This window comes from Microcaecilia unicolor, chromosome 13 (genome assembly GCF_901765095.1).
Source record: "Microcaecilia unicolor chromosome 13, aMicUni1.1, whole genome shotgun sequence".
Taxonomy (NCBI): Eukaryota; Metazoa; Chordata; class Amphibia; order Gymnophiona; family Siphonopidae; genus Microcaecilia; species Microcaecilia unicolor.
Window position 1 is genome coordinate 44,370,044 of NC_044043.1, and position 26,665 is coordinate 44,396,708.

General features: G+C 43.5%; 1 protein-coding gene across 4 annotated transcripts in view; it reads left to right on the plus strand.

Annotated features, from left to right (window-relative positions):
* The window catches only part of ACACA (acetyl-CoA carboxylase alpha), a 325,016-nt gene that overhangs the window by 234,810 nt on the left and 63,541 nt on the right, over positions 1–26,665 (plus strand). For all 4 annotated transcript variants that reach the window (XM_030222052.1, XM_030222054.1, XM_030222053.1 and 1 more), the window contains 2 exons: positions 9,983–10,126; positions 14,862–14,982. In XM_030222052.1, coding sequence (XP_030077912.1) covers positions 9,983–10,126; positions 14,862–14,982 — 265 coding nt within the window. The remainder of the gene's footprint in view (positions 1–9,982; positions 10,127–14,861; positions 14,983–26,665) is intronic.

Sequence of the window (26,665 nt, forward strand, 5' to 3'; positions counted from 1 at the left end):
TCATCCAGCAGCATAGGTTGCTGCAGTAGTTTCTGAATTTGATCTTCAGTATAGCCTTCAAATGCCATTCTATATATAGTCTACTACTGATCAGCTGGCAAGCGTTTTAATATAGATCTTCAAACAACCAGATTTTTACCAGCAGCTCCAAATACTATAATTATCTGGTTTAACCTTCCTTATATCTTCTTCAATTTATATATAATATATAATAAATCATTCAACAATATCTCATGTTAAACAAGTGGAATAGCAACATTCATTCCATGTAGAATCTCAAATAGTAGCAACAGAATCTCAAATAGTACCATGTAGAATCCATGTAGAATCTCAAATATTTATTTATTTAGATTTTGCTCACACCTTTTTCAGTAGTAGCTCAAGGTGAGTTACATTCAGGTACTCTGGATATTTCTCTGTCCCAGGAGGGCTCACAATATGTTTGTATCTGAAGCAATGGAGGGTTAAGTGACTTGCCCAAGATCACAAGGAGCAGCAGTGGGATTTGAACCGGCCATCTCTGGATTGCAAGACTGGTGCTCTAACCACTAGGCCACTCCTCCACTCAATATATCATTGACAGGAGAACAGAAAGGAGAGATCAATGGTATGGCACTCCTGTTCACCCCAAGAGGTGTCCAAAAGGAAATTAGGACCACTAGTTTCCGCTCAAACTACATGTCATAGGCATCCCTGAATAAGAATGTCTTTGTATGCTAAAGTTATAAAGTGAGGGAGGTAACATCTCGTTTGGGTCTTTGGTCTTAATCAAGTTCTGTTCGTGCAGTCACATAAATAAGAACAGCACCAGGCCTCTACTTTAACGATGTACCGTAATTATGCGCATATGATTGTAGCAAGATGTGAAAAGAGTCAATAGGGTTGCAGATGGATCTTCCAACAAATACTCATTCACAGCGGAGGTCTCAGAATATGTTCATTTGATGAGTAGCTAAGACCCAACTTGGGACGTTGTTGTGGCACAAGGGCCTGTCTCTGGGGACTAAAACTAATTAAAATGAATATACATATCAATATAAATATCAATATGCATACATAGAAATTGGATTTCATATGGAATCATATTGTATTTAAATACAGAGGATCAAAATCGAAATCCTACATATGCACACATCTATGGAATGCACTATCAAAAGCCTTGAAAACAACATACGACCACCTATATTTCCGGAAATTGCTTAAAACTAACCTGTTTCAATAGGCTTATCCTACCGACCCGACTTAAATGCCTGAACTCTGCAACACTGCAAAACTAAAGTGCACAATGGACATACCGCAACTCTTACGCTTTATAATTCCTTAATGTGACCACTCCATATCATCACTTTGTATTTGTTCACACCGGAGTCAGCAAACGTCTCTCTGGAATTATGTAAGCCACATTGAGCCTGCAAATAGGTGGGAAAACGTGGGATACAAATGTAACAAATAAATAAATAAATCACAAAATCAGAATATACAAAAAACATGCAAATATCATAAAACATTTATGTTTTAATGGTTTTTATTCGGGATCAAAAGAACACCATACAACAGTCACCTAAACAATAATAATAGGTAAGATCAACAGTCAGATACAACACAGTAAAGTAAGGATAAGAGAACAATAAACAGAGCGCCATTAAGTATAAGGCAAAAGGAATTTTTGATCCCAGTTTCGTTACCATCCCACTACCAATCATCCAAGTAATCCTTATTTTTGAAAACATGACACTGACGGCCTGTGTCTTATGACTCCAGACCATTTTATTAGGGTGAGCGTAACCACAAACCTGACTCATAAAACATATTTTAACAATGAATATTAAAATCCGAACACAAATCCGTTGTTAAAAAAATTCACAGATGTAAATGCGTGGTGGTCAAAACATATAGCAAAGTCAGTGCCATCAGATGTATATGTCCAATAAGTGGAAAAAATAGACGTAAATCTACTAACCTGCTAATGTATAAAATAACAATAATTAGTTCTTCTGTGGATACAGAGAGGCTTATTTTCAAAGCACTTAGCCTCCCAAAGTTCCATAGAAACATATGGAACTTAGCCTCCCAAAGTGCTTTGAAAATATGCCTCACTGTGAACAATCTAATGCTGTGTTGTCAAAGTGAAAAAAAATAGTGAAAGGTCAAACAGACAATCGAAGAATATGCTTATCTATATTTGACGTGTTTAAACAATATGCAATAGAAAAATGTTATTACGCAAAAGGTGATGTAATGATTTTGGCAATAGTAAACATGGTCCCAGAGGAGGCAGGATGGGCCAGAGGGAAAGATTGGAGCAGTCTGCATATGTACAATGCTGCCGTTGCTGGGAACCAACAGATGACTACCTTTTAAGGTATACCAGTGGAGTGGGAGTGGGGATGAAGGAGTGGCAGGTGCCGAATCTCGGGTGGGTGAGGGGAGTGAGCTTGCAGACCCATGAGCAGAACTGGAGGGGCCACCAGTGGAAGCTATGGCCAAGGCAGTGAGTTCCAGCAGCCGCGAGAAGAGCCTGGTGCTGCTCACCACCAAGTTTGTGTCAGTGCTCGTGGGGGTGGAGGGGAGAGAGGGAGTCTTAGCTACTTATCAAGTAAACATAATCTGTGACCTCCAATATGCATGAGTGTTTGTTGGAAGATCCGCCTTCAGCTCTACTGACTCTTATCACATCTGTGACTATTGTAGTGGTTTTGTTCGGTTTCCTTCACTTTGTTGGCTACTCTGTATGTGATTGTAGCACCATCACAGCACTGGAAGCAGCATGAATATGTGTGCAGCATGTCTGAGAATACAATACAATTGCATTTTGTATACCGCACGTACTGCGAGGTTCAGTGCGGTTCGCATTACAATCTAACCAAACATAAATCGAGAATTATAAAGCATTACATCAAGATCGCAGTTAACCCAAATATTTCGTTAAAAGATGAGCCTTAAATATTTCCTACATTTTAGGTAGGAACTGATTTTTCTTAATGAGAATGGAAGAGAATTCCAAGTGTGTACAGTTAAATGTGATAGCAAAGCATTGTAGGCTCTCTTGGAACAATACAGTTTTGGATCAGAAAAAAAGGCAACATAAGTATTCCTATTAGACTTTCGGACCTCCCCACTGGAGGAATATAGAATGGTACTAAGATAGATTTTATAAGCATTAACACAAATTTTAAATTCAATTCTAGTAGAAACAGGAAGCCAAAAGATCTCAAAAATGGTGTAATTCTATCATGAGAGTGGGCTGAAATAATGAGCCTGGTAGCAGTATTTTGGATAGGTTGTAACTTAATTAGCTGCTGTCTTGAGCTACCAGCAAAAATAGATTGCAGTAGTCTAATTGTGGTATCAACAGGCTCTGTACTACCAGCCTAAATCCTGAGGCTCTAATCAGGCTCTAATCCCACGCAGTTTTCTCACTAAAAGTAAGGACTTCTTAACCGAAGATTATATTTATGAATCAGATTTCAGTAGACTATTAAATCGTACATCTGATATTTTCAATTGCTAATTGAGGTTCTTCAGCTGGAGGATATCACTGCTCAGACAACACCAAGCAGAAGCCAGAGAACCTGTGTTGAAAAAATACCATCAAGGATAGGTTGACTTTGACCTGGCTGGTGGTGCTTTTCCTCCGACCTGGCATGGCGGCTTTCTTCGTAAGGCCCTCTTCAGTCTGTTGCGGGAAGCTTTCTGGCCTAACTGCTTCAGTCTCTTGTTTGAATAAACTTCAAGGAACTCTGCATGGGTTGGAAATTAGAGAATAGCTTTGAATCAACTCACCTCAGATTGAGAGAAGCAGTCCTCTTTTTGGGAGCTGAAAAAGGTGTGATCTAAATCCAAAAACCCTTCCCTACCCAAATCCCCCAAACCTTTTTGAGCTAATGTCTCCTCAGAAATGAAACGGAACAATAAAGAAGATTTGTAAAGATTATTTACTATTTTTAATTTTTAGAAGTCCTTTATTTGAACCATCAGCTTACACACATCAAGAGAAAATGAACAAACAGGTGCATTAAACTAGAGCTGCAGGTTAATTGTGGTTAACCAATCCATTAATAACCATGATTTAAAAAATTAATTACACTGCAGTGTCTCCTGTCTCCTTCAAACATCTCTTCTGCTCTCTTCCACTCCCAACCCCTGTCCTTGACGCCACCCAGCATTTCTCCCCACCACAATTGAATATCATCCCCCTGTGCTTAAAAGGAGGTCTTGTGTTGGTCCCTGGCAGAGGCAACATTCAACATACGCTGCCTGCAGCCTGGTCCGAAGCTTTTCCTCTGATCCATCCTGCCAATGTAGAAACAGGAAGTAATGTCAGAGGAGGCAGGACAAGCCAGCTGGAAAGATTGGAGCAGGCTGAAGGCAGCATATGTACACTGCTGCCGCTGCTGGGAACCAACGGATGACTACCTTTTAAGGTAGACCAGTGGGGTGGGGTGGGGGGATGAAGGGGTGGCAGATGTCGAATCTCGGGTGGGTGAGGGGAGTGAGCTGCAGACCCACGAGCAGAACTGGAGTGGCCACCAGTGGAAGTTATGGCCGAGGCAGAGAGCTCCCACAGCCGCGAGAAGAGCCTGGTGCTGCTCAGCACCGAGTTTGTGTCACTGCTTATGGGGGTGGAGGGGAGAGAGGGACAGGTGCTGGATAATGGGAGAGAAGAAGTGAAAAGAATGAGGTAATGGACGCCAGGAAAGAAAGAAAGATAATGGACTTGAGGGAATAGGAGAGGGAGGGAAGGGAGAGATGTTGGATCTGGGTGTGGGAGGGAGGGCGATTACTATTAGTCCTTAAGGGAAGGGGGATGGGATTTGATATACTGCCTTTCTGTGATTACAGTCGCAGGTACTTGTTTTGTACCTGGAGCAATGGAGGGTTAAATGAGTTGCTGAGAGTCACAAGAAGCTGCAGTAGGAAATAAATAAATACCTTTAATTGTGCAATTAATTGCGATTACATTTTTTAATCACATGATTGATTGTGATTAAAATTTTTAATGAAAAAACAACCCTACTCTTTTAATTGGTGGCTGGGTTTGAGGTTAGCATGTGCTGTCCCTGAATGTTTAGACATAAATTCGTTGCATGGATGACATCGGAAATTAGGAAAAAATGATGTCCAACGAGCATCCTTTTTTTTTTTTCTAAGCCCAACATTTTTGCACCCTTCTCCTCCCTCCCACTGTGCTGGATGCATCACTGGTTCTCTGTGTTCTTTCTTTTGAAAGGATAAATGTAATGACCATATAATCCTCCTCTGATTCCATCAGGGCATCGAGCAGCCTGTGCTAGAGTTTATTTCATGATGAGGAGCACCTTCTTTGATGGGTTAAACTTGCTATGGTAGAGGTGTTAATAGTGATGTGAGTTCAGCAGAGCAGAAAGCAGAGTGACCCGGGAGCTAGGTGTATCAAATGGAAAGAGACAGCAGGAGAAATGAGGAATGCCAAATAGAACAAGGCAGCAAGAGGAGACAAAAGCTGGTGGTGGCCTAGGTTTGTACATCCAGTGCTCTACTCTCCATCAATGAGCATCCCCCTGTCTCTCTTATCAGCCACCCTGGGTCAGTGGCTGCCAGTTCTGTGCTGGGCAAGAGAAGTCGCCACCCCACCCTCTGGTTTCTGTACAAAGAAGCTGTACCCCTGGCATGGGAGCCTGTTACCTTAGTATATTTGACCACTACAAAGTGAAATCTTGCTGCATTTCATAATTAAAAAGAACTTCTTTCTGTACCATTTTGGAAAGAATTGTAGTAAGTGTTTTTTTTTATTTTTTTTATTCTTTTATTGATCTTGGAAAGCAGAGAACCTATGGGTTAAATGATGGCATAAGTCCCAGTGATGCTGAGTGTAGTAACAGCGATGCCATTTATTGGGTAACAGCAATGTTATTTAGATAGAGTGAGATAAAAGTGATTCTGGGAACTGTAATTGATGAATCAGGACTTGTACTCCGGTGATGTCTATATGTGATGTTGGGAAGTTTTGGAAACAGATAGGATGGAGAGCACTTGGGGCCAGCTAGGCCCTGCATCTCTTCTTGGTTGAAAGGGTCTTATAAGTCTGACAGACTTTTGTGATGGAACCAAAAATATTGAGACTTGTGAGGATGAAATGAAAAACGGAAGAAGGGACAGGAAACAGATTCCACTCCTAAATAGGCTGTGTCTGTGATTGTCGCAGGCGGCTGCATCATCAGGGGATGTAAAAAAAAAAAACTAAAACAAATGTCATTTTTTGGGATCAGCTTCTTAATATAGGCTGCCTTTTATTAAAATCACCTATTTGGGGGGTAATTTTATAAGGCGTTGCCTATGTTTTACTTGTGAAAAGAGCCTTTAATAAAATTGCCTGCTCTATATGCATGCACGTGTATGTGTACCAACAACATGCCTTATATGTAAGAGTTCATGGGAGCATAGTTTGGGCAGACCAGGTGTGGCTTGATGTACATATGTATTTTATAAAATATGTAAGTATATTCTTAAACACACATGTACACCTAGGAGCAGGTATAAATATGTGCATTGACATTTGCATTAGGGTGTTTCTGGGTGCCTGTGTTGCCTTTATAAAACTGGCACTTTTTTGGTCATCTCACGTAGGCATCCTGTTATAAAATTAGGCCCAGGGGGTGGGGAGAGGATTCTATAACTGTGCGTTTGCATATAGGTGTCCAGCGAGTGCCTGATTGGGGCATATTCTATAAAGGAGAGTAGGCACCTACTTTCCTTTGTATAATGCTAGCATAAACAGGTAGGTATGTGCTTAGGTGTGAGCACTTAAGCCGCCACAGAACTGGTGTAAGCGTGTGCTCCTATATTCCAGAGATATGTGTGCAACTTTCCACCCCACCTACCCTCCGCCCAGACCCCACTCATGTGTGCACCCTCCCAAATAGGTGTAATTCTAGAATACTGCTTAAGTGGCTTATCGGCACACATATGTGCGTATATGATGGTATTCTAATGATTTACATGCAGATGTGGTGCTTAAATTCAGGCGCCCGCGTTAGGGAATTACCCTGAATATGTGAAAATTTGTCCCATCACATGAGTGGCTTATTGCCAGTTCAAGCATTTTGCAGATGCCATTCCCAAGCGGGACATCTATGAGCAAGGTGTAGAGGCCTAAGAACTGTAGTAGCCCTGAGGTAAACAGGATGTTTTGCAGGTTATGGTTACTTTTAATTGGCCCTAACTAAGCTGATAATCAAGCACCTTTCTGACCTCATGTTCAACTTTGTTAAATTAGTCACCTTATTTCTTACTCCTGTTACTCTCTCTTTTCTCATATGTTTCATCTTTGTTTATACCCTATACTGTTTATTAAAATGTTTTATTACATATTTTGTTGACATTGTAAGTAGAATACTATCAGGCTTATTTTTGAAAGAGAAGGGCGCCCATCTTTCGACACAAATCGCAAGATGGGCGTCCTTCTCACAGGGTCGCCCAAATCTGCATAATCGAAAGCCGATTTTGGGCGTCCTCAACTGCTTTCCATCGTGGGGACAACCAAAGTTCACGGGGGCATGTTGGAGGCATATCAAAGGCGGGACGGGGGGCGTTCCTAACACATGGGTGTCCTCGACCGATAATGGAAAAAAGAAGGGCATCCCTGACGAACACTTTGACAACTCTACCTGGTCCTTTTTTTTCTTACGACCAAGCCACAAAAATGTGCCCTAAATGACCACAGGAGGGAATCGGGGATGACCTCCCCTTACTCCCCCATTGGTCACTAACCCCCTCCCACCCTCAAAAAAAATTTTTTTAAAATATGTTTTTCCAGCCTCTATGCCAGCCTCAAATATCATACCCAGCTCCATGACAGCAGTAAGCAGTTCCCTGGAGCAGTTTTAGTGGGTGCAGTGCACTTCAGGCAGGCGGACCCAGGCCCCCCCCCCCCCCCACCTGTTACAATTGTGGTGGTAAATGTGAGCCCTTCAAAACCCACCATAAACCCACTGTACCCACATCTAGGTGCCCCCCTTCACCCGTAAGGGCTATGGTAGTGGTGTAAAGTTGTGGAGAGTGGGTTTTGGGGGGCTCAGCACACAAGGTTAGGGAGCTATGCACCTGGGAGCAATTTCTGAAGTCCACTGCAGTGCCCCCTAGGGTGCCCGGTTGGTGTCTTGGCATGTGAGGGGGACCAGTGCACTACGAATGCTGGCTCCTCCCACGACCAAAGGACTTGGATTTGGTCGTTTCTGAGATGGGCGTCCTTGGTTTCCATTATCGCCAAAAATCGAGGATGACCATCTCTAAGGACGACCATCTCTAAGGTCAACCTAAATTTTGCGATTTGGGCGTCCCTGACCGTATTATTGAAACGAAAGATGGACGCCTATCTTGTTTTGATAATACGGGTTTCCCCGCCCCTTCGCCGGGACCTCCTGTGAGGACACCCTCAGGAAAACTTGGGCGCACCTTTCGATTATGCCCCTTCACGCCATACATTGTATTGTTATTTGAATATTTTTACTGCTGTAATTATCTATTGCTTATGCTTGACTTATTCTTTCTGTACACTGCTTTGAGGGTCCCTTTTACTAAGGTGCGCCTAAAAGTGGCCTGCGTTGTTGTAGGTGCGTGTTTTGGACGCATGTAGGTCCATTTGTTCAGTGCGCCTGGAAAAAAGGCATTTTTTGTGTGTGTCAGAAAATGGACGTTGTGAAAATGATGAGGCTACTGTGATGATGAAGCTCTCACCTCAGGATCCCAGGTCCCTCTTTCACTCAGGGTGAGCTGGTTCTCAGTATGCAGATTTTATGCAGATTAGTCTAGTACCCCTTTTTACTCGGGGTGACCTGTTTCTCAAAAAGGCAAACATATTCAGGTCTCATCCACAGGATTTTTTCTCATACAAATCTTTATTCCCGCCTCTGGGGGCACACTTCTTTTAGCTTAAAACACTTCTTCTTGCACAGTTCAAACCCAACAGATTTCTTCACCCTGAGCCCTCTCACACAGACATTTGGGCTCAGTACTCAGTCCTGGACACACAGTCCCTCCTTGTAGCACCCAGCTCTAGACACCTAGTCTTTTCATCTTGGACACACAGTCCCTCTTCATAGCACACAGCTCTAGACACACAGTCTTTTTTATCTTGGACACACAGTCCCTCTTCACTGTTCTAGACACCCAGTCTTTTCATCCTGGACACACAGTACCTCTTTGAACACACAGTTCTTATTCTAGACACACAGTCTTTAGGGCACAGCCAGTACTTCTCATGGGGAATCCTCCTGCTTCAGTTACCAGCTCTCCTCTTCAGCAGCTAGCTCTCCTCCCCCCCTCACAACTCAGGTGGGGTATTAAGTGGTTAATGGCCAAACAGGACCCAGCCCATAATCTGCTGCACCTGTTTCTATCCCCAGGATTCTCCTCGGTCCTAGCGACCTCCTGCTATACACCCCTTTAGTGACTCACCCAGCCCTTCTCCCTGGACATTTTAGGGGAACAGCGCCCTCTAGGGGCCTAACCAGGGTAGGACAGCCTCTTCCTTCTCACAACGTGCAGCAAAATTAAAACCAGTGCACGTCCATTTTCACAGTGAGACCTTACCGCCACCTGTTGACTTAGCGGTAAGGTCTCACGCGCTAGCCGCTTTTGTAGCAGACTACTCACTGGTGATTTGGAAACACTAAAGGACACGCTGTTTGTGCTGGTTTTTTTATTTTTTATTTTTCCTTGTCCTGATATGCAATTTGTAATTGTTCTTATTCATAAAGATACAGACTAGCCCCTGACGCAGCCCTTCTTTGGGCGAAACACGGCCTGTGACGGGCAACTGTCTAACATACGGTATCTTTAATAAAATATTTTGGATATTATACTGATCTGCTTGCTCATTTTCCACGTTGGATTTTGCAGATCGTTTGCCTTGCTGTTTTCTGAAGCCATGCTAAGACAGGAATAATGATGGCATGCTTGCCACTCAGTGGTAATTTGTATCTGTTTTTTGGTCTCTTGGAAGGTTCTGGGACGAGAAGTATACACCTCAAACAATCAGCTTGGAGGAATTCAGATTATGCACAACAACGGGGTGACACACTGCACGGTACATGATGACTTTGAAGGGGTATATACCATCCTGCACTGGCTCTCCTACATGCCCAAGGTCAGTTCTCACACCAGCTGCTGTACACTTGAGTTTCTTTTAGGATTATTGGCTAAGTAGGGTCATCAGTGATGGAGCACTAAATGAATAGAAAATGATTGAAACAGTGGTCCCCAAACTTCTCCTTGTGACTCTTACAGCCCGTTGAGTTTTCAATTTAGCCACAGTAAATAATCATGGGATGAGTTTATTTATAGTAGGTTCTCCATGGAGATACTATGAAGCTCATTTTCAAAAGAGAAAAAAATGTCCAAAAAGTGTCATAAAGCACCATTTGGACGAATTTCTTCTCAAAACGTCCAAATTGGTATTTTCAAAACCTGTTTTTCAAACGTCTCTCTGCAATTGGTCTGCAGTGCATCCAAATCACAAGGGGGCATATTAGGGGCATTTTGAAAACGGGATTAGGGTGGGCTTAGAGCGTTCCCAACACCTAGACATTTTACAGCCATAATGGAACAAAATAAAAACGTTCAGGGTAAAAATCTAAACACATTGGTCTAGACCTGTTTTTATAACAAATAAGGCACAAAAAAGTGCCCTAAATGACCAGATGACCACTGTAGCGAATCAGGGATGTCCCTCCTCCTTACTTCTCCAGTGGTCACTGACCCCATCCCACCCCTCAAAAATGTGAATAAAAATAGTACTAACCAGCCTCTATGACAGCCTCAGATGTTATAGCCAGGTCCGTTAGATCAGCATGCAGGTCCCTGGAGTAGTTTAATAGTGGGTGCAGTGCACTGTAGACAGGTGGACTAAAGCTCATACCTCCCCCTACCTGTTACACGTGTTGTGGAACCTGTGAGCTCTTCAAAACTCACCAGAAACCCACTGTACCCACATATAGGTGCCCCCCTTCACCAATAAGGGCTATTGTAGTGGTGTACAGTTGGGGGTATTGGGTTTTGGGTGGGTTTTAGAGCGCTCAGCAGACAAGATAAGGGAGCAACAGTGAGATGTGTATCTGGGAACATTTATATGACATCCACAGCAGTGCCCCCTAGGGTGCTCCATTGCTCTCCTGGGATGTCTGAGGGACCAGTCTGCTAAAAATGCTGGCTCTGCTTACATCCCAATGGCTTGATTTTCTACGTTTTTCACTTGTGTGGTTTGTTTGTTTTTTTAAATGACCTAAAAAGATAAACGCACAAAGCACAAAACCTTGTTACAAACAGTATTTTCAAAAAAAAAAAAAAAAAGAACATGTTTTGCAGTTTCAAAAAATGGCCATATTTCCTATTTGGATTTTGGACGTTTAGCGCAAAACGTCTAAAGTCTGACTTAGACATCATATCGAAAATTCCCTCCACAAATTCTATCTGGTGCATTTTCATAGTGGAGATGTTGAAAACCTGACAGACTGTAGGAGTCACTAGGGCACGTTTGGAAATCACTTGGTTGAAAGTTGACTTCGCCACGTCTTTTTGCTGAAAGTGAATCGATCCTTCAACCTACTTTTAACAGCGTCTGCTCTAAACCTCAGAGAAGTCAAACACTTGCAGTAGGACATTGGCACTCAGAGGTTTTCTTCTGCCCTCTGAAGGTATAAACGCTGGCCTCTTTTCTAGTTTTTCCTTTAGTAAGACCCTCTCTAATAACTAACTAAGGGGCCCTTCTGCTACATTTGCAGTTACTGCGGCTAAAAGTGGGATTTTACCATGCAGGAACTGCAGATTTTACTCTGCATCTTTTGGGGGTGTTCCGAAAATATTATATAGCAGGCCGTACATTAATGTTATCAATAATGTGAGGTATCTGCTGAAAGTTAACATGGGAGTACTGTGTTAGCTAGTTAGTTAGTGCACAGTAAGTATACCATTCTAGCTGGCTAATGCTTCCATGCCCACTCCCCACCCATGCCAAGCCCCTTAGGGAAAATATAATAATATGCAGTTTAATGTGCAGCAACAGGCAGACTACTGCAAAAATGTTTAACGTGTTGTGTACTAACTATGCGTTAAGTACTTAACACACTTCAGTAAAAGAGCCCCTAAATAAATGTATATGTAAATAAAAGAAAAGGCCTGGAATTAAAACTCCTGGTTCAATATTCAAATGCTACAGTTAGTCTTTTTCTAAGATGGTGACTTCAGAGTTGAAATCTGTTTCTTCTCTTCAGTGCTGCTTTCAAGTTAGTGAACTGTATTGAGTATCCCAGCAATATTCTGCCACTCCCCATATAGCTATGAGCCTTAAGACATCTTTTTTGCTGGCATGAATCTATCTGTATGTCTTTACGGATTGCGGCTGACTGTTGCCTACTCTAAAGTCACTTCCATTATGTGGCTTCTCAGTATTCCAGACCCTGTGGGATAGTTGTGTCCATCAACCTGCAGGTGGAGAAAGGTATATTTCAGCTCAGTTTTTAATTCTCTTTCTTGGCATCCAGTCCAGCTCCTCAGTATTTTCTATCTCCAGCAGGTGGATGGACCCACTTTTCAGCCTTTGGCTCTGAGTGATTTACTCCTGGTCCAGTTGGTCAACTGGTCCCCATTTGAGCTTTGCAGGTGACTTAAGTCTGCAGAGTCATATGTGGAGATCATCAGATCCCTGTCTCTGGTGCCCTGTGAATTTACTTTTTCCCTCCCTTCACCTCTCCCCTGTTTCCTATGGAGCTCTTCTTTTCCAGCACAACAACCTTAAAAAAAACATGAAAGGAGAGAGTGTGGGACAAAGTATCAGTCCTGACTCTTTCTCATCTGGAGACTTGTGAGCTTGGGGGGAGCAGCTTACAATTATGTCCGACTAAAGTTTGACTCAGAACCGCTTGGAGGGCTGCAAGTTCTACTTGGTGCAGGGGAGGGATCCTAACTATAGAATGACACGGTTATGGTTACCACAGTAAACTGCAGTAAATCCGCAGTAAGGGCCACGCCCTAACTAGAATCGCCGCGGGTGCAGGAATAAAACTTTTTACTGCCCCGTGGGAACGATAAAAAGCCTTGTTCCCACAGTAAAAAAAAATCCTTTCCTTCATTCCCGTCCTCCTCTCCCTGGGCATCACTTACATTTTGCTGCAGCTGGCAGCGATCATAGTCACAGGCCGACTCCATGTTCTTCCTCCTGTTGCGTCTCGCCCTCTCTACTGGAACTTCCTGTTTAGAGTCAAAACAGAAAGTTGCAGTACAGAAAGCAGGACTCGGCAAAATGAAGGCCATGGAATCAGCCTGTGACTGTGAATCGCTGCAGGAAAGAGTAAGTGACACCCGTGGTGAGGAGGAAGGGAAGGGAGAAACGTGTTGGCTGCTCCATGCACACACATCCTCCTTACCCCTGCCCCCACAGCTAAGGTTACCATATGTCCAGATTTACCCGGATATGTCCTCTTTTTGAGGACATGTCCGGGCGTCCGGACGGGTTTTTCCAGTCCAACTGTTTGTCTGGATTTCTGGACAAACGGGCGGGCGGGCGGCGGGCCTATCCTAGCCTCCTCTTCCCTTACTTACTATCTACTACCCTGGTGGTCTAGTGACCTCTTCGGGGCAGGAAAGAGCCCCCTCTTTCCTGCCCAGAGCGCTGCCCTTGCCCTGCATCCTGTTGCTGTGAGGTCTCGGGATTCAAAATGGCCGCCGAGAGTTGAAGCGGCCTCACAAGACTTCAACTCTCGGTGGCCATTTTGAATCCTGAGACCGTCACAGCAACAGGATGCAGGGCAAGGACAGAGCTCCAGGCAGGAAAGAGGGGGCTCTTTCCTGCCCCGAAGAGGTCACTAGACCACCAGGGCAGTAGATAGTAAGTAAGGGGAGGGGAGATGACGGAGGGGCAGGGGAGGGGACTATGCAACCCGGGGGGAGGGGAATATGTTACAGGGGGTGGGGTGGGGGGCGGGACATGTGTCCTCTTTTTGAGAGGAGAAAATATGGTAACCCTACCCACAGCTGCACCCCTGGCTTGATGCTGATCACAAGGATGAAAGGAGAGCAGTTGAACATCAGGCAACACACTCTGCTCAGTAGTGCTCTAACACACTGCTCTTTTTGTTTCCATTAGTCCTTCCCACTATTCCAAAGACCCGCCTGAGTTTCTGAGATGTTTAGTCAGTGCAAAGTAATGGACAAAACAATGATTGTCACCTTGCATGGTGATTCATGCATATCTTTTGTTCTCTACAAATTGTGCAGGGATAAGAGAGGTCCACACATGCTTGCTCTTCTGGTTAGTATTAGGTTAGCGAGTTGTTTAAGGTTTTTATTCTGAGTATTATCCTTACTGCTTGTCTACGTAAATACTGAGGAGCTGAACTGGATGCCAAGAGAGATAGTCTCAGCTCATTTTTCAGTAATTTTTCAGTATCTCCACCTGCTGGTTGATGGACACAACTTTCCCACAGGTTCTGGAATATTGGGAAGGATTAATGGAAAGAAAATTATTAGGTATGACCTAATTTCTCCATACAAGTACATGCCCGATTGTGCCAAATGTATTTCTGTTCCTAAGGTAATATTATAAGAGACCCTCCAGATGCATGAAAGGGCATATAAGTGTGAAAATCCTTTCTAAAATTACCTCTGTAGTGGCTGCTGATAAGAGCTATGGAATATTGATCTCTATCATATTGGCTGACATGGGAAGTGTCCATGATATTGCCCAACAGAAGCATCTCAAGCAGCATCAGAATAGCTGGGAATGTTCCCATCACACCCAATGTACTAGCAAGAAGCAAGGTGCTGACTTTTGGGGGAACCCTTGTCAAGGAGCGTTTTCTTCTAGGTTTGTTTTATTGTCTTTAAAGTGCGTCTCCAGCCCCGTCCCTATCCTGTCTGCAAAGGACCCCATTGATAGAGTCATTGAGTTTGTTCCTACCAAGGCTCCCTATGATCCTCGTTGGATGCTAGCTGGACGTCCTCACCCAAGTACGTATAGTATGAGATTTTCTAATTCTGTGTTTCTTGCTTTTGTTGTTGTACTGACATGTAGGTTCAGCCTCCTTAAGTAAGTAACCTAAATGTTGTATCTAGACAGGGTTTTTTGTTTCTCTGTCACCTGATGCCAGCTGAGCTTGGTAGTCTGATCTAGTCCTGATTGTCTCATTGTTCGCGTGGGCTTCTAGTCCTAGTGAAATAGGAAGTGGAAGTCCATATGTGCACTAGGATGAAATAAGGATTGACTCATCCTGTCAGGTTTGACCTGATAAAATGACAGCGTCTATAGAAGGGTTTCCCAGCCCTGTCCTGAAGACTTAGCTAGTCGTTCAGGTTTTCAGGATTACCACAGTGATTATGCATGATTTAAATTTGCACACATTGAATATTCAGTCTGTTTACGTTTATCACACACATATCCATGATGGATATCCTGAAAACCAGCTTAGTTAGGTGTACCTCCAGGACAGGTGTGGAAAACATCAATCCAAAGCAGGGCTTACAAACCTGTCGTGGGTCTCATAGCCAGTCAGATTGTCAAGATATCCACAGTGAATACATATAAAACAAATTAGTATATGCCAGGGTTACAATCTAATCACATTCATTATGGATATCCTGAAAACGTGGGTCATCGGGACAGGTTTAGGGTGGGTCGCTCATAGTCTGTTAAATGTCCCCTGCTTGAGGCTCCTCTATTGGTGCACAATCAGAAGCTTATGTCGCACATGTATTAGGTTCCTTCCTGTCTAACTCAGTGATCAGACAGCCATGTGGAGGGTAATTCTATACAAGAGGAGCTTGTTCTATAGAGAAAAGTAAGCTTTATTTTTTTGTGTTTTAGTCTTTGGTTCTGTTACTTTTCTCTTCCCTTAACGTGAGTTACTGAGAGTAATTCAGTTATATTTTTCTTTAGATAATATTGCTAAGCTAGATGGGAGGAGGATCTGGGGGTGTCATTGGGAGACTGGGATGTCGCTGCTACGCTACGGGGAATCTTCTTGCTCTCTACAGAGGCAAGGCTTAGAGAATGTGGATATCGGGTAATACTTCGTGCTTACTGGACGAAAGTGCACCTTGCACACATGGTGGGTGGGGGGGGGGGGGGGGGGGAGTCGGATTGCCCTAAATGTAACCAACAGAGACAAACATATTCTCATGCTATCTGGCTGTGTTCTAAAATGTTTTTGGGGACGGATCAAGGACTTCTTATCGCACATATTGGCTTGCAACATCCAAGGGACAGTGGAACAACTACTATTAGATAAGCCGGGCACGTTTAGGCCCCTTGCTAAAGATAGTATTTTTTTATGCCGTAAGCTTAGCTTGGTAGCCAAAAAAGTAATTTTGCAATATTGGACATCCTCAGACCCTCTGGCATTTTGGCACTGGCAAAACCAGGCGCATATGCTGGCCAGTTGGGAGGCTAAAGAGGCTAGAGATTCCCACAAACATAACCAATTATTTTTGAAGGTTTGGAATCCTTATCTGCAAATATTGAGTCCACAGGGTCGCAGCCTTCTTATTAATAACATATAGGACTGGTAGGCCTTGTTTTGCAGAGTCACTCAGTGTTGTAGGGTTTGGGGACTCATAATGGGATATTAAAATGGGTTAATAGAAGGGAGGGAGGAGGGGGGAGGACCTGGGGGGAAGAGAGACTAAAGGGGAACAGGGGATAGATGAGGAAGGGGACAAATTATTAGTATGGTCATATAGAACGGAGGCAGGGTGGGGTGATCTGAGAGAGGGAGGGGGGATTTATTCATAAGAGTGATAATAGTTTTGGATCTGGGTCCGAGGAGCTAATAGTTAACAGCGGTGTCTCTTGTTCAAGCTGGTTTTTTTATGTAAGCTTTAAAATAATAATGTTCAGTAACACATATATTACTTGCACTCAACTAATTGGGGGGGGGGGGATGGGGAGAAAATGGTTAATAGCACTATTGTCTTGTACTAGTTCAGTTTTCATCAGAAAGGAGAAATTAGACCTTACCTGCTAATTTGCTTTCCTTTAGTCCCTCTGGACCGGCCCAGGATTGGACTGATGGGTTGAGTACTCCTTCCAGCAGGTGGAGACTGAGAAACTCTGACTCTGGGAGCCAATAAGAACCATGGCCATGTGACCCATAATCAGTAATCTCAGTCTCCAGCAGGTGGAAGGAGGTGAGCCCTTAGTCTCCTCTCTTTCTTTATCTTAAACATTTATAAGTAGTTTGATAAAACCCTCTTTATATTTCTTTTTTCTGGGAAATTTCAGGAGAGTTGTTATTTTTCTGTGCTCCGATGTTTCTGCTATTCTGAGGAGTGTCACACTCGGGGGTTCCCAGGTCCCTCCCCCTCCTTCCTCCCCTCGTGTATCTCCCACTGCTGTAGGCTGCCTGTTTCTCTAACCTAGATCCTGCAGTGCCTGCTAGATTCTATCTGTTAATGCTGTGGTACAAAGTTTTTAAAACTAAGTGGAAAAAACTATGGAGATTAGTTGATAAAATTTGCTTTTTATATTTTTATTTTGCCTAACACTAACTTACAATTCCTCCTTTAAACCCCAATCTTTAAGTTCTGAAAGCACAAAGCAAAATAGCGTTCACTTACCAGAGAAATGTCCTCTTCTTTCGGAACTTCTTAGAAAGAAAGTTCAGTGGGGCCTTTCTTCTTTATATAGTTTTGAATCTAAGGGGCCTTTTTTAAACAGGCTCTTCGAAGCTGATTCAGCTACTGATGCAAGTATTCTACTTCCCCACACCTTAATTAACACTTAATTGAGGTCCCTGGATGAGCTACCTCTCCAGCAGCCAAGGAACAGAAAATAACTGCCTTTTAGAACAAGAATTTTTGGCTGTTTAGTTTCTACTTCTAGAAAAGGTTTCAGTTTAAAACTATGGGAAAAATGCCTATTTCTAGAGAAAATTTCAGTTTAAAACTATGGGGAAAGGGTTTGTACACTATCCTGCTTATTTTCGAAGGAGAAGGGCGCCCATCTTCCGACACAAATCGGGAGATGGGCGTCCTTCTCCTAAGGTCGCCCAAATCGACATAATCGAAAGCTGATTTTGGGCGTCCTCAACTGCTTTCCGTCGCGGGGACAACCAAAGTTCAAGGGGGCATGTTGGCAGTGTACCGAAGGCGGGACGGGAGTGTGGTTAACAGATGGGCGTCCTTGGCCGATAATGGAAAAAAGAAGAGCGTCCCTCATGAGTATTTGGACGACTTTACTTGGTCCATTTTTTTTCACGACCAGGCATCAAAAAGGTGCCCGAACTGACCAGGTGACCACCAGAGGGAATCGGGGATGACCTCCCCTGACTTCCCCAGTGGTCACTAACCATCTCCCACTCCGAAAAAAACAACTTCAAAAACTTTTGTCTTTTTTTTTTTTTTTTTTTAGAGTATGTCCTTCGCAATGCCTCCGTCCCTGCAATGGCAGTAGAGGACGTCCAAAATGTGGATGTTTCTGTGAGAAGGACATTCATGCCTTTGCTATGCCTCCAACACCCTCTTTATTTATTTATTTGGATTTTGGATCACAAGTAGCAGCAGTGGGATTTGAACCGGCCACCTATGGATTGCAGGACCAGTGCTCTAACCACTAGGCCACTCCTCCACTCCACTTCCTTGAAATTTGGCCATCCCTGTGGGGGGGGGGGGGGGCAGTATGCAGGTCCCTGGGGGCGGGAGGTATGTGAGTGTCAGTGGAGGCATAATGAAGGCGTGGACGTCCTTCATTCAAACATTTTGGACGTCCTCAATTGCCCCCCACAGGGACGGCCAAATTTCAAGGGAGTGGAGGAGTGGCCTAGTAGTTAGAGCACTGGTCTTGCAATCTAGAGGAGGCCAGTTCAAATCCCACTTCTGCTACTTGTGATCCAAAATCCAAATAAATAAATAAATAAAGAGGGTGTCAGAGGCATAGCAAAGGCATGGACGTCCTTCTCACAGAAACATCCACATTTTGGACGTCCTCAACTGCTGTCGCTTCCCCTCCTTAGGAAGGAAATCTTGTGCAAATGAGCTAACAGTGAGCAGCTCATTTGCATGCAATTTCCTTCATGCATGCCCGTTCCTTTCCGGATTGGGAAGGGCTTTTTCCATTCAGTTAGTGGGACCAGTGCACTATGAATGCTGGCTTTTCCTACGACCAAATGGCTTGGATTTGGTCGTTTCTGAGATGGGCATCCTTGCTTTCCATTATCGCCAAAAACAGGGGACGGCCATCTGTAAGGTTGACCTAAATTTCATGATTTGGGCGTCCCCGACTGTATTATCGAAATGAAAGATGGATGTCCATCTTGTTTCGATAATACGGGTTGCCCCGCCCCTTTAGGGGCTGTCCTTAGAGATGGGCGCCCCCGTTCGATTATTCCCCTCCATGGCAACTACTTAATGATGCTTGCTTTTCTCTCTCTCTAACTCTCTCTCTTTTTATTCCCCCCTAAATACTAAACTAGGTTCTTCTTGCTTTTCCCTCTCTCTCTCTCTCTCTCTCTCTTTTTATTCCCCCCTAAATACTAAACTAGGTTCTTCTTGCTTTTCCCTCTCTCTCTCTCTCTCTCTCTTTTTATTCCCCCTTAATACTAAACTAGATCCTGCAGTGCCTGCTAGATTCTATCTGTTAATGCTGTGATACAGTTTTTAAAACTAAGTGGAAAAGACTATGGAGATTAGTTGATAAAATTTGCTTTTTATATTTTTATTTTGCCTAACACTAACCTACAATTCCTCCTTTAAGACCCAATCTTTAAGTTCCCAAAGCACAAAGCAAAATAGCGTTCACTTACCAGAGAAATGTCCTCTTCTCTCGGAACTTCTCAGAGAGAGAAAAATCAGAAATTCATTAATATTCGGTTTATAATGTGATAACAGGCAAAACTACTGCAAAAAACCTTAGCGTGGTTCACGTTAGCCAGTTTTTGTAGCTAGCTGCACGATAAATGCCCCATTCAGGCTCTGCATCCAAGGAGAAACAGGAAAATTCTCTAATACAATCCAAAGAAGACCAAAGGAATAGAGCAGTGGTTCCCAAACCTGATCCTGGAGGCACCCCAGCCAGTCAGGTTTTAGGATACACACAATGAATATTCATGAGAGAGATTTGCATGCACTGCCTCCACTGCATGCAAATCTTTCTTATGTTATAAAAGGCATTTTACACGTGTAGACTGGCACATATACATGGAAATTTCTACAAGGATAATTTTATATCCAGCTGCCTAACGTGTTCAGTGCATAACACAAAAGGAAAGTGTATGCATGCTTTCCCTTTGAAAATTGCCATGTTGAATCTACATTAATGCATTTACATCGGCTACACACATACTTAGGAAAATCCAAAAGTATGAGTGTGACTTCAAACTCTGCCCCTGGGAATGCTGCTGCTCTTCACAGGCTATAGTGTATGTATATACATTGAGCAAGTTTAATACAGGCCATTTTTAAGTAGACCTCTGTTTTCTCACATTTATAAAATTTATTTATTAGGATTTATTCATCACCTATTTGAAAGAATTCATTCAAGGCAATGTACAGTAAGAATACATAAAACATAAGCAATAGACAATTACAGCAGTAAAAATATTCAAATAATACAAAGTATGGCATAGTATACTACTTACAATGTCAGCACAATATGTAATACAACATTTTAATAGACTGCGTAGGGTATAATCAAAGATGGAACATATAGATAGGTAAGAGGAGTTGGAAAATAAGGTGACTAATTTAAAGAAAGTTGCACATAAATGACTTTTAAAATTACCCCTAATATCCATAACATGGAGGATGGAGCTTTTACATAACTGGATCTCTGGTCAGTTCTATTTCAACTCCTTTTACAACTAATAATCATTTCTATAGCTGTTGTACACATTATATGCAGGTACTTTTTCTGTCCCTAGTGGGCTCACAGTCATAGCCAGAAGGTTGCTAGGCTGTATAGAAAGAGGTGTGACCAGCAGAAGAAAGGAGGTGTTGATGCCCCTGTGCAAGTCTTTGGTGAGGCCCCACCTGGAGTATTGTGTTCCGTTTTGGAGGCTGTATCTTGCTAAGGATTGAAACAGTGCAAACAAAAGCTACGAAAATGGTATGGGATTTGTGTTACAAGACGTATGAGGAGAGAGTTGCTGACCTGAGCATGTATACCATAGAAGAAAGAAGAAACAGGGGTGATATGATACAGACGTTCAAATATTTGAAAGGTATTAATCCGCAAACAAACCTTTTCTGGAGACGGGAAGGCGGTAGAATTAGAGGACATGAAATGAGGTTGAAGGGGGGCAGGCTCAAGAAAAATGTCAGGAAGTATTTTTTCACGGAGAGAGTGGTGGATACTTGGAATGCCCTCCCGAGGGAGGTGGTGGAGATGACAACGGTAACAGAATTCAAAAATGCAGAAGAAGCTTAGCAGAGATTGGGTGGCAGCACCAGTGGTTGGGAGGCGGGACTAGTGCTGGGCAGACTTCTATGGTCTGTGCCCTGAAAATGGCAGATACAAATCAAGGTCAGGTATACATATAAAGTAGCACGTATGAGTTTATCTTGTTGGGCAGACTGGATGGACAGGTCTTTTTCTGCTGTCACCTTCTATGGAACTTTGGAAGGATAAGTGCTTTGAAAATATGCCTCTATGTTACTACCTGGGGCAGTGGAGAGTTAAGTGATTTGCAGTGGGAAGTGAACCCGGTTCCCCAGGACCTCAGTCCGCTGCACTAACCATTAGGCTACTCCTCCACTGTGGAGTATTTAATGAACCTAAGTGAGTCCTCCGTGATGCTGTCATTGCCCCTTTTTCTAATGAGATCCAAACACTGCAGTCGAATTTCTAATGAAGTAAATTTTCTTGTACAGAGAGTTGTGGGATGGGGAGGGGAGCAGAGGAGCTTGGATAATATTTTTTTGTCATCTCCCCAGTGATTCATCCTGCTGTCCACCAGCCTCAGATTCCAAGTCACTTCAGATTTTAATTTAGTGGAAGCGTTAAGGGGAAGCAGATGATTCTCGGTGATAAGTTGGAGCAGATATCTTCTGGGTGAAAAGTTAAAGCCATTTGTTAGGAGAGATAGTGGTGTGATATTCTTCAAACCAGCATCTGACACCGAGCTGGAATCTAAGCCATCAGCCTGGGCTGGCGATGGAGAGATAGTCTGGAATAGATGGTTGTGTTGGGGGGCAGAGAAGCAGGGCGCGCTGAGTTCTGCAATTACATGTTTGGGTGTGATAAAGTGCTCAGCAGCCTGCTTGAAGTCAGTAAAGGTTAGCTGGCTTGTGTCCCCACTTCTAATTGGTTTTGGACCAGTTTCTTTTTTTTTTTCTTCTCAAAGTCAAGGGGTCCTTGTTCACCTTTTAAAGGCTTACCAAAAATGCTGTGTGCAGAGTGGGAAAGGCTGGAGAGGAGATGGAGTGGAGAAGAGTAAAGTTTGTGGTTCACAGATCTCTACAGGGTGAAAAACGAAAGGTCCTGTTCCCTTCCCTCACAGAGTATTCCACTTTCTGACCAGCAAGTGCGTAGCTACAATTAAGAGAGCCTGGCCGAAAGCTGTTGGCTGCCCACTGGTAGGGGTTAACTGCTGGTGGATCTACAGAGAAGTTTTTTTTATTTTGGTTTAAAAAGAAAAGAGAGAAAAATCTGAGGTGACGATGCTGGGAGGGAGCACAACACACACTGTACTTACTGCTAACATCACCTCTCAATCTCAGTCTTCACCACGCCCCTCCTCCCCATGCAGCCCAGCAGCCTGTAAAGAGCTGAAATGTTTCCTCTTTTGCTGCTATTAGGGTCAGTCTTCTGATATCAGCCCCCACCCCGCTCTCCTACTGGAACTTTGAAGGGAATTCCCTCCCCCCCACCCCACCCTACCCCACCCGTTCCCCACTATCTAGGAAACGATGATGTTTTAGGGACCTATTTTAATTTTTCCTCCTGGGGCCCATTCAGTTGCAGTACAAAGAGGAGCTGTGTCAATGAAAAATTCCCTTTATTGAATGATTGTATATGTATTTTTTTCTCAGCAATTTTCTTCTGCTCTTTTGGACTTCCACCTTAATCAGAACAAACTCTACTGGGCTATGGTTCCCTGATTCTACTTAGGGTATTTGCCTTCTCTCTATAAACTACTCTAGCCTAGCCACTGCAGTAATTGACAGTCATGGGCAGTCATGGTCCAGTCTCTCTAGAACTTCATGTATGTTCAAATTACATCCAATCAACAGGTGTCAAATTACATCCAATCAACAGGTGTCAAATTACATCCAATCAACAGGTGTCTCTATTGAGCAGTGACTGAGATTCCTCCCCTAACCCAACTCCCCTGAAAGTTCTGAATGCTGCTCAGTGTGTGGCAGTCACACCCACCCAGGAACAATGGCAGGCCCCAAGCCCCACCAGCTGAAAACTCCCAACATCTCTCCCTCCCATGTGTGCCTTTTAAACAGCAGATCTTCACCGGCAGTGACCAGTGACTGATATGCACGTCTTGCACTGGCCCCATAGCCTTCCTTCTAATGCAATTTCCAGTTTCTGCATAGGTGGAGTGAATCAGAGGGAAGGCTGCGGGACCGGTGTGAGCAGTGTGTATCAGTCACTGCCGGGGAAGATCTGCTATTTAAGAGGTGGGGGGGGGGGGGGGGGGGGGGGGGGAGGGTTGAGAGACCAGATCGCCTGTGGGTAGGAGAGAGAGAGAGACTGGATCATCTGTGGAGCGGGCTTCTTCTGCCCACACAAAATTGGTTGTCTAGCTATGCCCCTAGTGGCAGCAGCTGCCAGCCAAAAAACAAATATGATGTTAGGAATTATTATAAAAGGGATAGAAGATAAGACAAAGAATATCATAATGCCTGTGTATGGCTCCATGGTGCGACTTCACCTTGAATACTGTGTGCAATTTTGATAGTCATATCTCAAAAAAGATACAGCAGAATTAGAAAAAGTTCAAAGAAGGGTGACCCAAATGACTAAGAGGATGGAACTCCTCTCGTATGAGGAAAAGCTTAAGAGGTCAGGATACGATTGAGGTCCACAAAATCCTGAGTGGAGTAGAGCAGGTGGACGTGAATCGATTTTTCACTCTTTCAAAAAGTACAAACACTAAGGGAACAGTCCATGAAGTTACATAGCAATACTTTTAAAACAAATAGGAGAAAATATTTTTTTCACTCAATGAATAGTTAAGCTCTGGAACTTGCTGCTGGAGGATGTGGTAGAAGCAGTTAGCATGTCTGGGTTTTAAAAGATTTGGACAAGTTCCTGGAGGAAAAGTCCATAATCAGCTATTAAGATAGTTATAAAGGGACCCACTTCGTATCCCTGGGTTGGTAGCATAGAATCTTGCTACTATTTTGGATTCTGCCAGATACTTGTGACCTAGCTTGGCCATTGTTGGAAGCAGGATACTGGGCTAGATGGACCATCGGTCTGACCCGGTATGGCTATTCTTATGTTCTCATCTTATTTGTTTTCTAAGTTTTTTTTTTATTTTTTTTTTAAGATGTAGGTTGACCCACGTCATGTTGCTCCAATTATGTAATTCTCAATTTATGTGTAGACTTCTTGATTGTAATCCACCTAGAATCCTACAGGAAAACACATAGAATAGAATGGAAGCTGAATGTGCTTCATAGCAGTTGTTGGGCTGGCACCAGTAATCCCACTTATTGAGGGCATTGGCATACACAAGACAATACGAGTCACATCACCTAGTTGCAACATTTCTGGCCTATAGGATCTGCAGGTCTGAGCAGAGACTAAGAGGAGAAGTTATTAACCTATGGTAAAATCTCATGTTTTACCACAGCGTAATTTACCGTGGGAGTCACTAGCTCAGTACTACAGATTAGTGACTCCAGTGGTAAATGAATAATTCAGCTTGTGATCAACCTCGCAATTTGTGCTATTCTTCCTTCCTGGAGCCTAGGGCCATGAATGCATGACCTGATGCTCTAGATAGCATTTTTAAAGGAGCTGATGTCAAGTTATTTGCCCAAGCTCATGGGCCACTCCCACCCTCCATCTAACCTCCCCCAAAGAACCCCCAGAACCTACCGGGGGTGGGGGGATCCATGGTATCTAGGGTTTAAGGGCAGGAGTGCAGTGGCATAGCTAGGTGGGGCGCCAGGGGAGTGGCCGCTCCCCCAGACGGAGTTCTGCTGGCGCCTATTTTTTCTCATCGTGTTGCACTGAAAATGTGTGCCGGCGGAAGTCCGCTCTCGCTCCCCCCACGCTGTCAGCCTGGCTCAGCCTGGCTCCGCTTCTGCAGGAGTGATCTCCATGTGTTCACAGCCCAGTGCTCTGAGGAAGAAAATTAACTCTAGCTTAAAGCTAGCATTATTTTTCCACAAATAACACAGTTTGCAGTGTTTGATTTGCATGCTTTGCATCTCATCATTATGTAGCTCATGGTGACCTAAATTAACACAAGTTACTGCAAAATAATGCAAAAAATAATGCAGGATTTTGCCATTTAACAAGGGAATAATGCACAATGGCTTTCTTTTACTAAGCCATGGTAGTGATTCCTGCGCAGGAGATGCATCGAAGCCCATAGGGATTGAATGGGCTTTGTTGCATTTGCCGTGCTGAATCACTACCACAGTTTAGTAAAAGAAAGCCATTGTGCATTATTCCCGTGATGCAGGTTAGTAACTACCCCCTAAATTGCTCTTTTTTTTTTTTTTGACAGGTACATACAGTAGAGCAAGTTGTGTTTCACTATTCTTCAAGGGCACTTCACAGATAATATTTAGGTAGAAAATATTTTTCCTTTTCTCTTGTCCCTCTCAAGGGGAAACTGTTTCTCCTTCCTGGGAGATGGATTCTTTCAGAAGTAGGTAGAGGCAGACGCCCTTCTCTAGACGTTCCCTTCTGTTTGAATTTGCTTCTATCCTGTTGTTGTTTGTTCTATATGCTTTAATTTTTACGTTTTGTTATGCTGTAATCTCCCAAGTTTCTGGTGTCAAGGCTTGCTAAAAGGAAGAATTTTATGAATTATGCTCATAAACACGTGAAGTAAATATGTGCTTTCCTCACAGCAGGTGTTAATGTGTGAGTGTATTTCCTGTGAGGTTATTTTAAAAGGGAAGTAAGTACATGCTTTCCCTTTTAATCCGGATAACTTATCTGGACAGAACAAATCAAACTGAGCTATACATATAAAGTATCACATACCATGTAAAATGAGTTTATCTTGTTGGGCAGACTGGATGGACCGCAGAGATCTTTATCTGCCGTCATTTACTATGTTAATTTAGAAGAGCTTTTTATCCGGCCTAAGTTCCTCGGATAAGTTATCTGGATAGCAAACTGAATATTGCCACTGTCTGGATACGTTCTGGGATTGCCCCGGTTCCACCCACACTTCACCCCGGTACTATCCGGACACTGCTGCTGAATATCTCGGGCAGCAGCACTTATCCGGATAATAGCACTTTGCTATCTGGATCAGTGCTGCTGCCCGAGATATTCAGCAGCAGTGTCCGGATAGTACCGGGGTGAAGTGTGGGTGGAACCGGGGCAATCCCAGAACGTATCCAGACAGTGGCAATATTCAGTTTGCTATCCAGATAACTTATCCGAGGAACTTAGGCCGGATAAAAAGCTCTTCTAAATTAACATAGTAAATGACGGCAGATAAAGATCTCTGCGGTCCATCCAGTCTGCCCAACAAGATAAACTCATTTTACATGG